Source organism: Periplaneta americana, chromosome 7 (genome assembly GCF_040183065.1).
Source record: "Periplaneta americana isolate PAMFEO1 chromosome 7, P.americana_PAMFEO1_priV1, whole genome shotgun sequence".
Classification (NCBI taxonomy): domain Eukaryota; kingdom Metazoa; phylum Arthropoda; class Insecta; order Blattodea; family Blattidae; genus Periplaneta; species Periplaneta americana.
In genome coordinates, this window is record NC_091123.1 from 32,082,832 (window position 1) to 32,096,338 (window position 13,507).

Sequence of the window (13,507 nt, forward strand, 5' to 3'; positions counted from 1 at the left end):
GTCTCTTCACACTCTATTCTAAAATAACACACTTATACAATTAAGCTTTGATTATTGTTGTCTTTGACTATAGTTATTTCTACTAACTCTTGTTAGGTATTTAATACCATTAAATTCGATCATCTTTGTTTGTCACTTCCAGTACTGGTACATTTCACCTGGGTGACTAACATTCGCATAATTTCGAGCATTCAGTCACGCACCCAATCAAAGAAAGAAGATGAGTCAACAAAGTTTTGATAGATATTTCAAGAAGCAAGATGAACCAGGCACTTCAGAACCTCTGCTATCCACTTCAAAAACACGGAATCATTTACTCCGGTCATTCTAGAGAGAGTACAGAATAAAATCCTAAAACTGCTATATATGAAAAAACATTCATGTTACAACATATTCCAATCTTATGAATCCATGCTGGTTTAATTTAATGTACCATCTCTCAGTAGTCGCAGGATAAAAGCACAACAAATGTATTTGTTCAAAACCATAAATGGCTTAATAGACAACCCTGATCTTCTACAGCTAATTAGTTTCAATATTGGTAAATCAAAATTTGACAAAGAGATCTCTCTTTTATTTACAGACAACAAAAACACTATCTCATAAAAGTCTCCACTTTTATTAATGCTTCGAACTTACAATCATCTATCAAATAAACAGGATTTAGATTTTTCGTTATCGTACAATATGTACAAGAAAAAGTTATATAAAGCATTACTTGAAACACATGTTCTGTGTTGGTGAGTTTTTTTAATAAATTAATTGAGCCTATTGGGCCTGCTGTGTAGTGCTGTATATTGAATTTATTAACATGGTGTTGTATTTGCTCTGCAATTTGCCAATTATAGCTACGCCTACATTTTGCATTTTTGGTTGTGATGTCTGTACTTGGCTCTTTTCGATTTGTTTTTATTTGGTGTATTTCATTTATATCTGTGTCTGTCTCTTTTATTTAGGCGGTATCTATTTGTTTTTTTCCTTCTCTTTTCCATTTTTAATTTGTAATTACACTTGTATCTGTTTTACCTCTTTTTTCATGTTACAGTATATGCAATTCTGTTTTTTTATCTGTACTATCTCTTGTAATTGGGGCTTTGCCCTGTTATGGACATAAATAGATAGATAAATAAATAAATAAAATAAAAAAACACACGTCCAATTTGATTTTCAACAATACATTCTTGTTTATACAAGCAGTTAAATTTAAGCAGTTTCACAGCATAATACCGTGATACCGGTCATCTTCATCAAGTGGGGGTCCTATGGTTCCAGCCGCATCCCACTCTTCGTCGCTAGAGAGCTCTATTTTTTTATTTTAGTAAGTTATTTTACGACGCTTTATCAACATCTTAGGTTATTTAGCGTCTGAATGAGATGAAGATGATAATGCCGGTGAAATGAGTCCGGGGTCCAGCACCGAAAGTTACCCAGCATTTGCTCATATTAGGTAACTTGTCCCGACCGGGAATCGAACCCGGGCCATCTGGTTTCGCGGCCAGACGCGCTAACCGTTACTCCACAGGTGTGGACAGAGAGCTCTATCTTGAACATCTCTGGGCCTCAAATTACTCTCCTCCATCACCCTTTCCACTCCTTTCTTCCACTGGGGCCGTGGTCTATCTCTTCTTTCCGAGGCATATGACGAAGAATTTTAATATTTTAATATTACTGGCCCATCGCTTCAACCCCCAACCTGGAGGACCAGGATTTCTTCTTCGGGTAATCTTCCCTAGACGAGTTGCCTTCACTATGGCTTCGAGCCCCGTCCACCCGTGAAATGTATAGGAAGAAAATTAGTAATTAACTAGCGGACTTACTCGTGTTAATTATGTAAGTTTGTGCGGCTTACAGCTGTTTCGGTGCTTCATCACACCATCCTCAGAGCCTACTAGATCCCGGCGTCATCTCGAACTTCTCTATCTGTTATGTGGGTGCGTTTGATTGTTGAAAGGTGTTTAAAAGTGGAGTCAAATAGTGTGTGTGTACTGAAATTGATCTGTGTGTTGAGAATTTGATCGGGGTGTATTTTAGCTGTAAGCCGCACAAACTTACATAATTAGCATGAGTAAGTCCGCTAGTTAATGAATTACTTAAATTCAAGTGTTAAAAGTAGTGTACGCAAGATTCAAAATGGGAAGGAAATAATTAAGAATAGGTAACAGGAGGCTCCGAGCTACTCAGTTCACCCATTGACCCCTAAGGGTAAAGGAAAATGATAGACTGTATGTACGAAAGGAACATTTAAGGACTGGACAGCCGTCAGCTTCTCCTGTAAGTCGCCTCTTACGACAGGGGGAGATCCCATGGCGCTATTCCAAGCCGGACACCACACAGCCAGTGTTACAATATAATTACGCAGTTGCACACTTTCCTTTTACTCTCGCCGCGACCGCAACAATCCGATAATAAAACAATAGGCCTATCCGACTTCCACAATGTGTTCAAGAAAAATTTCAGAAAAGATTTAGCAACAAGTGTTTTAAAAGCAAATTTCACTTATATTATTTTAATGTACCGAAGTACATATGATATTTCCATGCAGATATTCTGCGTCATCATACGATGATCACTTCGTGATTTAAGACGGCGCTTATTCCGTCGGATCCCGGCCAACTAGTCACTCATAACGAGTGCACCTCAGCACATGTGTGGACTTCAGTCCTACGTTCATAGATATCTATGACGTAGTGCAGAGGGCGGGCACTAGAGGGAACCCAAGAGTTGGAACTTAAACCGAGACGATTCTGTCCGACACCGAGATGGGTTTCCGGTGTGGCTTAGTGGATAAAGCATCAGCACGTAGAGCTGAAAACCCGGGTTCAAATCCCGGTGCCGGAGAGAATTTTTCTCCGTTCCATTACTCTTTCGTCGTACAAATTTCACTGTAAAATGACAATAAAAAAGTAAAGAAAAAAGAAGAGAGAGATAAAATGCCGCTCCCTAGAAACTGCCGCTCTAAGCAACTGCCTAGGTTGCCTAGGCCTAAATCCGGCACTGAATATTTCAACATGTGAATCTATTCTCCGAATTACTTTAAGTACAAGACCTACAACTACTGATATAAATGACACTTTCAATCATGTTTATTGAATGTTAGTTTCACTCCTTGCAGTCACCATAACATAAATATTTGATTCGGAACATTTGTATTTCTGTAAGTGATTAGGGCATTCTGTATCCTTCTTAAGGCCCACTGCCCTTATGACATGAGCACCTAACAGCATATCAGTGGTTAATTTCAATGTTAAAGTCGGTATACAAAAATCATGTCCCTCCAAAACAAGAGATTGTTTAGTTTTACAGTGTTGATTAAGATTCTCTATCAAAGACTACAAAAATATAATGGATTTAATAATATTTTATTAAATTAGAGCACTTTCATAATGTTAAGGCTGCCATATGCAAAAATGACAATAGTACATTATGCAACGAGCCTATAATGGTAGTAATTAAGACGCGAGTATCTTTGTTTATGAAACGAGCGCAAGCTCGGCCATATTTCTAACTTGAAATTATTCATAAGTATTCATGTTATGGTTAAGTAAGTGAGGAGCGGAACTGACCTCAATTGTGAGATGTGCGCAGACGGGAAAGTATTGATTTTTTCCGAGCACGAATGTCATTGACCTTGATATAATCTAGAGAATAACATGAACATTAGTCTTGATATAACCTGGAAATTGATTTAGAATTGAAAACGAGATGACAAATTGAATTTATTTGAATATTATTTACAATTAACGCTAATTATTATAGTAACAGAACATAACCTTCTGCGACAGTATTGGATTTCCAGCCTCCGTGACTTTTCGCTAGTTGTCTTTCGATTGCATATCCGAGAATAATCGATACTTGCGCTTTTATAACGGTACAATGGTGATTTCTCATTGGCTGAACAACTGAACTATAATGAATAGGTGTACTTTAATGAGGTGCATTAAAGGGCTACTACCAAGTGTATAATTACTACATTTCGGCATGGTCGAGCATAAAAAAATGAAAATTTTGTATGATTTAAAAAAAATACTTATAGAGTGTTGAAGGCTATATCATAGCCCAAAATATTTTGATTGTATTATGTATTTAAGTGCACTTAAAAATTTAAATTCCAGCAGTCACGCATCCCTATTAGCAGGGAGTTTGTCTCCATAACTTACATTTTCAATTTGTTGAATCCATTTTTCTTGAAAACTACTTATTGTAGAACAATGAAATTTTGTACATAGCTAGTTTGACAGTAATGAACATAATTTTGGCTTCAAAATTTAATAACGAGCTATGGTATGGTTTTGGTGTTATACATTTTTTCATTCCAAAAAGGGCTTATACTTTATTTTTATAAAATCATATGAGTCGTTGAGAGCAGAAGTGGTGTAAGTCAAAAATGGGTAATGAGGATTAAAGTAAACATTCTGTAAAATACAGCGCAAAGTAGCAATTAATATTCAATTTATTTAAACTATTAGTAGTCAATGGATAGCAAGAAAGACATATTAATTGCTATTTCGAGCTGTATTTTACAGAATTTTTACTTTAAACCTCATCACCCAATTCTGACTTACACGACTTTTGCTCTGAACGGCTCATATATAATAAAAACAAAAAACCAGAACAAACACAATCATTCCTAAAGCGTTTAATATAACAGTGTAAAATACCAGATTGATAATATAAACTATATTGTTTTGTAAATTTGTTCTATCCATCTGGAACGTTTGGATTTAATGTTCCTCATTATGTCAGGTCTTCCTCGTAGTGGCCACTGGAAACGTTTTACGACTAAGCATACAAGGACGAAAAAGCGAGTCCCCGACGCTATAATTGGGAACTATCAGCTAAGGGAGTAAATCCTAACAGAAAATCATCGGCCACCCAGGATTGCTGGATGGTTGGGCTTAGGGCTGACGACCCCATCCCGGAAAAACCCACTGGCAAATGTAATAAGGACTTGAATCTCGGAACAACTTTATTGGTGCACGAATGTGGACAGTCAAGGCCAGAAGTAGAGACGGCTGAAATAAAATACTGAGGAAGGCTAGGACTCTCAATGGGTTGTTGAGCCATTGATGATGATGAATTATGTTAGGTGAAGAATACAGTGTGTGCAGTTCTGGGTTGTGTAACTTTCTCCATTTTCCCGTAACTTCATCCCTCTTAGCCCCAAATATTTTCCTAAGCACCTTATTCTCAAACACCCTTAATCTCTTATACAAATCTGGCTTTCAGGTAGTAGCTCCCTGTAAAGCAGGTTTGAATAATTTCAAGGAAAATTTGTTCCGGGGCCGGGTATCGATCCCGGGACCCTTCGCTTAGCGCGCGAACGCTCTTCCGACTGAGCTACCCCAGGAACTATACACGACACTACCTGAAAGCCAGATTTGTATAATACATTCGTTACTAGAGGTACGTTAACAGAAAGCCACAATTTAAGTCGCACAAGTATTTGTGTGCACTCATAGTTGAGTTCTGGCGTCTTGTCAGCTCATTTGAGTCGTGTGGATATAAAGGAAAAATTGTGACGGTGTCGTGTATAGTTCCTGGGGTAGCTCTGTCGGAAGAGCGTTCGCGCGCTAAGCGAAGGGTCCCGGGATCGATACCCGGCCCCGGAACAATTTTTCCTTGAAATTATTCAAACCCTTCATCTCTGTTCCTCTCTCAAAGTGACAGTCCAAGTTTCACAACCATATAGAACAACTGGTAATATAACTGTTTTAGGAATTCTAACTTTCAGCTTTTATGAGAGCAGATTGGATAACAAAAACTTCTCAACCGAATAATAACAGGCATTTCTCACATTCATTCTGAGTTTAATTTTCTCCCGAGTGTCATTTATACTCATTACTGTTGCTCCGAGATATTTGAATAATTTTCCACCTTTTCAAACGATAAATTTCTAATTTTTATATTTCCATTCCGTACTATTACATACAATAAATATATTATATTTTAGACACTCGTTTTATACCAAATTTGGATTTGGTTCATAAATTCTCATCAATGAGTAAACCGTCAATTTTCATCTAATACCATGTGTTGGAAAATTATGTAACTGGAAGACACAGATGTATCCATTAAATGTATCTTATAGATTTCCACGATTTCCAGATATAAATGTAAGCAATTTTTAGTTCTAGTTACAAAATGTAACGCAATTTATTAAAGTAAGAATAAATTTGATTACTTATCTGAAGCTTTAGTCTTTTACTTAAATAAAACACAAATTCACTCAGACAAATTATTATAACAAAATTCAAACGCACATTTGTACTGTTTTCAAGATCTTTACTGTATTTCAGCAACATCCTTCGGCAAAGTGTCGAGTGGCAATGTGCGATTATTCGCTGCTATGAGTAGAGAGAGGCGCTGCTGATGGTACTTCCATGTGTGTGAGCGTAGGCTGCTGCGGTTCATGAAATTCTGTCCACAGAGTGTGCACGTCTGTTCACTGCTTGCATCAAAGTCATGCTTGTCCTTGATATGTATACGTAGATTTCCCACTGTGCTATATAACAAGCCACAATGTTCACACTCGTATTTCCGCCCCCTTAATTTTACAAGACCTGAAAAATCAAATCTGTAGTCAAGAAACAAATGCACATAAAAACAAAAGAATAGTAAGCATGCCAACATCAATCTTCTAGTAAAAATCCATGCTAATCACAAATAATCTTAACATAGTTGTGAAACTTTCTGAATATTAGAAGCTTTCAAACCTAATACAATGGAGCTTTGATTATCGTCGTTTTCAACTATCTTCATTTCTACTAATCGTCATTCTTACCAGATCATGTACTGGCACATTTCTCCTGGATAAGTTACATTCGTATAATCTCGAGCTTTCAATCATGGATCTCAATGTTTTGTTTCGTAGGCTCATTGTCATTGTGGTGTTGGCATCTAATTTCAATGTATATTTCAACGTCGGTTAACAATCATTGTTACCCGGTATTTTATTTATTTTCTTGGGTTATTTTACGACGCTTTATCAACATCTAGGTTATTTAGCGTCTGAACGAAATGAAGGTGATAATGCCGGTGAACTGAGTCTGAGGTCCAACACCGAAAGTTACCCAGCATTTGCTCGTATTGGGTTGAGGGAAAAACCCGGAAAAAACCTCAACCAGGTAACTTGCCCCTACCGGGATTCGAACCCGGGCCACCTGGTTTCGCGGCCAGACGCGCTGACCGTTACTCCACAGGTGTGGACCAATCATTGTATCCTATCGGAATATAATATTCAGTATTTATTGAATTTTAAAGCATTTTTAAGCAATATAACAAATGAAATTTAATCATTTTAATTACACTAAATCAATGTGATAACGTTTAGGGATGTTATTTTTTGTAATGCATAAGTGTGTTCAAAATCATAACCTAAAATAATTATAGATATTTATAAATATCTGAGTTTCATTTTTGGATCAAAACATACTACGAGTATAATATGGGTTTAAATAATCTATTCAATTTACAACATCTCGGTTTTGTGGACTGAATTAACGACGACAATTGAAGCTCTACTGTGTAACAAATCAACTACATAATAGAACTACTAAATCAGTAAATTGTAAATAGACTGAACCTGCTGCGTGGCTAACCTGCTGGTAATGACGTCAGTAAATAGTCATTCTTTTCTGTAATCAATTTAATTTCTTATTACGTCCGTGTAAACATCCTTTCATTGGAGTGGGAAGCAACCAGATATAACATTTATACCGACTTACACTGACTTGTACTTAATGGATTGCAATACACTATTTCATCAAATTTGCAGTATAATACTAATTAAAATAAATATTTTAATAGTAGAATAACCTTCTTAAAATACTATAGAAGCTATATATCTTGTTTACACGACTATAGACGCCAGTAAAAACTGGTACATGCCCTTCTCTTTGGGTAATTACAGAGTGTAATTTTTAAGCTATGCAACAATCTGAAGTAGTCTGCATAACGGTGCAGATTCTCTGTCCATCCTGGGGAACATGTGGCATACCTTTCGGTAACAAATTTACATGTTGTTACATCATGTGTGTTTCAAGTTTAGAAGAACAAGAACTTCAATGCGAAAAACAAGTTGTGTGTTGCTGACAATTTATTGTTGAATGTCATCATGCTGAGAGTACACGTATGTTCAAATAATGACTATGTGCGACACTTTTGTTAAAATTGAGCCATTGAGGACAAGAAGAAGAAAATTTCAATGATATTGTCATTCCTGACAAGACCAAATATATAGAATTATAAATAAACAAAAAATAGGAGACTTATAAAATTTACTTTGTCATACGTTAAAAGTGTTAAAATTGTAAAAAAGGTATTTACCTTCGACAGACGGCCCGTTTCAACGCTATGTCACGTCATCTTCAGTGTCTCTTGAATCACTGGTGATCTTGACTCTGCGATGTGCAGTTGTCGATGGTAGGGGTGGGGGTGTGTTGTTCCTATGGTGGGGGTTGGCTGTTTGTATGTTATGATGTATTATGACGTCAAATAATGTGTGTGTATCGAACTGTAGTTGTGTGTTAAGTATATATTGTGGGTGTGCTATTGTATTCTTATATATTTCGTACTGTTCTAGGATGTTTAACTGTGAACTTTTTGGTGTGATGTGTAAAATTTCCATATCTGTTTCTATATTATTGTAGTCATGATTATTGTTGATAATGTGATCTGCATAATTTGATGTGATGTAAGGTATGGAAATTTTACACATCACACCAAAAAGTTCACAGTTAAACATCCTAGAACAGTACGAAATATATAAGAATACAATAGCACACCCACAATATATACTTAACACACAACTACGGTTTGATACGCACATATTATTTGACGTCATAATACAACATAACATATAAACAGCCAACCCCCACCATAGGAACAACACACCCCCACCCCTACCATCGACAACTGCACATCGCAGAGTCAAGATCACCAGTGATTCAAGAGACTCTGAAGACGACGACACATAGCGTCGAAACGGGCAGTCTGTCGAAGGTAAATACCTTTTTTACAATTTTAACACTTTTAACGTATGACAAAGTAAATTTTATATTTTTAACAAAGTGATAACGAGAACTTTAATCAATGATAGGAGACTTGTTTTAGAAAGTAAACAAACAGTTACATTGTGTGCTGATAGAAAAGAAGTTACATGAAATTGGAAATTTTTCTCTTGAACTCTGGTAATGAGATTTTCAGTAGCATTAGTAGTTGTGGTTGTGGTGGTGGTAATGGTGGTGGTGGTGGTGGTAGTACTGTCTTTCTCCGACGAGTTTAGCGCTGGGACCTGAGGTATTCTTGCCATCGGTGCGGGGGGGGGGGGGGGTTGCAGATAGATTCTTTTGTTGCTACAGCCAAACCGAGCCGAGCGGAGTGGGAAGACAAGTATTAATCGTCCAAAAATATGCAGTCTTCAGTTTGTAGTAGTGTGTGAATATTTCATATACATATTGTTTACCCAAGCCTATATGGTTTTGTTATTAATATATTAAATATATTGTTCCAATATTTGCTCAAAAATCTCCCTGATGTTAGCTACAGTATGTTAATATTATATGAATTACTCATATTAAATATTTCAACGTTTCATTTTTAAGGAAACATGCTATGGAAAAGTTTTTGATTTATTCTACTGGAATTTTAGAATATGTGTGATTGGTATCGTGAAAGACAGATTCCTATAATGTCATGCGAAAATCATTTGTTGGTGATATCTTAAAATACAAATCAAGTAGTTTTTACTTCTCAAGTGAGTTCAGCTGTATAGTATATTTAAATTGATTACTTTACAAATTTAATTCTATTCTACTAATCACTAAATTTTATAGTATGATTCTTCTTTTCATTTATATTATTGTAGTTTTATTATGAGTCTTCTTTTTATTTATTTTATTGTATTTGTATTTCTGGTGGTTTGATGGCCTTAACTTCACCAGAATAAATAAATAAATAAATTAAATAAATAAATAAATAAATAAATAAATAAATAAATAAATAAATAAATAAATAAATAAATAAATAAATAAAATTTTCTACAATACTTTCCTTCTCTGAACACGTAAGTACGAATGGTTGTATCTCTATCTCGCCAAAAATACGTTAGAACACTAATAGGCATACTGCTCTCGTAAATTGGGCGAATGTTTTCAGTATGATTGTACTTCCTTCCAGACTGCAGCTGTCACTGTCCCCTCCCACTACAGTACCGCACTAGATTAGTCGGAACCGCATTCCTCTCAGCACTAAACTCCTCAGAGGATGACAGTAGTAGTAGTAGTAGTAGTAGTAGTAGTAGTAGTAGTAGTAGTAGTAGTAGTAGTAGTAGTAGTAGTAGTAGCAGCAATAGTAGTAGTTCAGAAGTAAAGTGAGTAGTACTGGTAGTAGCAGTAGTAGCAGTAGCAGTATTTTTATTTTAGGTTATTTTACAATGCTTTATCAACATCTTAGGTTATTTAGCGTCTGAATGAAATGAGTAGCAGTATTAGTAGTAGCAGCAGCAACAGCAGTAGTGGCAGAAGCAACAGCATTATTAGTATTTATTTAATGATACTTTCAGCAGGAGAGGCTATTCAGCATCGAAATTCAATATGGGCGAGAAATGACTGATAAATCTTCAAGTCATTATAGTAATATGATAAAGCGTAAGTAATCACTTAGTGATTCAAGACGGCGCTATGTTCCGTCGGACCTCGACCACTTAGACACTCGTAATGAGTGCACATCTGTGCTAGTAGTTGGGTACTGTGTCCACTGTCACATACACTATGACATGGTACACGAGGGTAGGCCAACAAAGGGGTTCACAGTACGTAGAACTTAAATGAGAGGGATTCAATCCGACATCGGAACTTGAATCCGGTGTAGCTTAGTGGATAAAATGCTAGCATGTAAAGCTGGAAACCCAGATTCGAGTCCCGGTACCAGAGAGAATTTTTCTCCATTCTACTGATTCTTCACAAAAAAATTCAATTTTCGAAAAACGTTTTTAGCCGAAGTGCAATGGCCTTGAATTATTCGAGTTTTCATAAAATTATTTCCGTTTAGGCTACTAAATAATTACTTGATAGTCCTCCATCTGACACAGACTGTAACCTGAGGTTATTACAGCTCATTTAATACTTTAAGAATAGATCATATTCATTATTATTATCCTTCGTACCTAGTGTTACATGTATGCAACGTGAAATTCATGTCAGTATTTTTATATCGTGAATAAAATCAGTTGTCAAATGTAATCATTCTCTTCATTAAGCTATTAGGCTTGTACTTCGGCATGATTTTTTATCCTTTCCAAACAAAAGTTAGATATCGGGGCTGGAGGGAGGGGGATGGAATACCTCCGAAAATTTTTTTAAATATTTCTAGTATGAAATGGTTAAGAAGGAAGTTATGGATTCTGTGTTACAGGCTACAGCAACCCAGAAATCACCATGGGAAGGTGGCTACCAATGAGATCCAACCATCCCTCCCTTCCTTCCACCCATCCATCCAATTACTCACTCAGTCACAAACAAATAACATTTTTAATTACATAGAAATGTAATAGGTATATGCATCACTGCAAAGGTCTCTCTAAGAGGGTTCAAGTTCTTACATCACTCCTCCTTTGAGTCCCACATTCGTAATAGCGTCATCGCAGCCTATTGCTACCAAATCTGAAAGATGTACATTGTCTTCTTTTACTTTGCTGGAGATGGCCCTAGCAATAGTGCTGGCTGTTGCTAATCAGATTAAAGATGCATGACCATTGCCCAGTTCTTTAATTCTAGAACAATATCCTTCCATTTTCATATCCCTGTGACTGCCAGACATCTTAGGTCCTTCTTCCCGTCGAAATGTATGAAAAATACCATTTCTTTACTTTCGATTTTTAGCAACCTCTCTTTGTATTTTCCTTAGACCTGTCAATTATTATGTTAGACGTTTTATTTTGGCTCACTATTAAAGTCTTCTAGAACATTAGTACAAATGGCTGCAACTTTTCTTGATGTGATGCTAACTCTATCTTTACTTTTGCTAATGCTGGGAGGAACTTTATCATTGTGCGGTACATCTTTCCTTTGGTTGTCTTTTGACGGTTCTAAAGGATACTTCCAACAAAAAGTAGGATCTTTTTTTCTCTCCGAAGAGTCTGGTGAGTTGGTAGACATGGTGTTGGCACTGATAGAGGGCTCTCCAAAGCTTCAGCTGAAAATCACTTCTTGCTTTTTTGCTTTTATCAGTGTTGCAATTTCTTTGTTGTTGTAACACAATTCCAACAATGACCATTTTCTTATACGTTCTTCGGTCTATTAAAAAGTTCTTTCCATTTGAGTGACTTTGTTGTTTCTGTCACAATGACAAAAAGTGAAATCTGGATGCTTACAAGCCCCAATATCAGACAATTTCCCATAATTCATTTTAAATTCTAGAATGTCAATTCTCCTATTACCACCAAATTTCAAAACATTTCTTACTTTCCTGTAGTAACTGCTGTTCATCATAGATATTCGGTGGAGAGAAATCACAGGAACTGAACTTTTCCAAATATCTTCCTACTTTTTTTTTATGTCTTACTGGAAATCATATTCTCGATTGGTTCTCTGCTTCTGTTCCACTTCAGCTGTTGAGATCTTCCAGAGTCCATAAAATGTCCTCTGCTGTCATAACAGATTTCTTCCTAGTTGAGTTAGCCACCTTTTCTTCTACTTTATAACGCAAAGACACAATGGCAGTAGAACAAAACGAACTGTTACACCGCAAAGCACTTTTCACACTGTACTGTTGGCCGGGTGAATTTCATCACTGAGTCACCCTCTCAAAACCACATCTCTTACAAATAAAATAATAACCACTTCCCGAACTCTTGTAAGCTATTAGAAGGTACAGTCAACAATAAATATTAAGTCAAAATTAAGTAGAATAAAACCTAAAATTTTATCATTTTTATTTAAATTGTTTAAACTTAAAGTCAATTGCGCTTCGGTGAAAATTTATTTTATGCGAATAAGTTTTCGCGTGCTTCAATACAGTGACATTTTGCAAATCCCCCCAAAAAAAAATAAATATTCGAAAAAAAAATTGTTGCATCCACCCTACTCGACACTGCCACTGCCTACATATATGGGGCTCATAAAAGAACTCAACTTGTAGGAAATATGAATGGATGTTGAGTTATCACCTCACATTCCGCTAGGTTGTTCAGGTTTAAGCACATCAGGCAATGATACTGCGAAAAACCATATTATCTCCTGAGGAGATGAAACCCAGCAAGCCACCGGCATGGTTCAGTCAGTTAAGGCGCTTGCCTGCCAGTCTGAAGTTGCGCTCGGGCGCGGGCTCGATCCCCGCTTGGGCTGATTACCTGGTTGGGTTTTTTCCGAGGTTTTCCCCAACTGCAAGGTGAATGCCAGGTAATCTATGGCGAATCCTCGGCCTCATCTCGCCAAATACCATCTCGCTATCACCAATCTCATCGACGCTATATAACCTCGTAGTTGATACAGCGTCGTTAAATAACCAA

General features: G+C 36.5%; 1 protein-coding gene across 6 annotated transcripts in view; it reads right to left on the reverse strand.

Annotated features, from left to right (window-relative positions):
- The window catches only part of LOC138703032 (modifier of mdg4-like), a 193,548-nt gene that overhangs the window by 59,058 nt on the left and 120,983 nt on the right, over positions 1–13,507 (reverse strand). Inside the window, exon 7 of one of the 6 annotated variants that reach the window (XM_069830545.1) lies at positions 6,261–6,560. The exons of the other annotated variants lie outside the window; for them this stretch is intronic. Within the exon in view, the coding sequence (XP_069686646.1) occupies positions 6,283–6,560 (278 nt within the window). The 3' untranslated portion in view covers positions 6,261–6,282. The remainder of the gene's footprint in view (positions 1–6,260; positions 6,561–13,507) is intronic. 6 annotated transcript variants of the gene reach the window in all.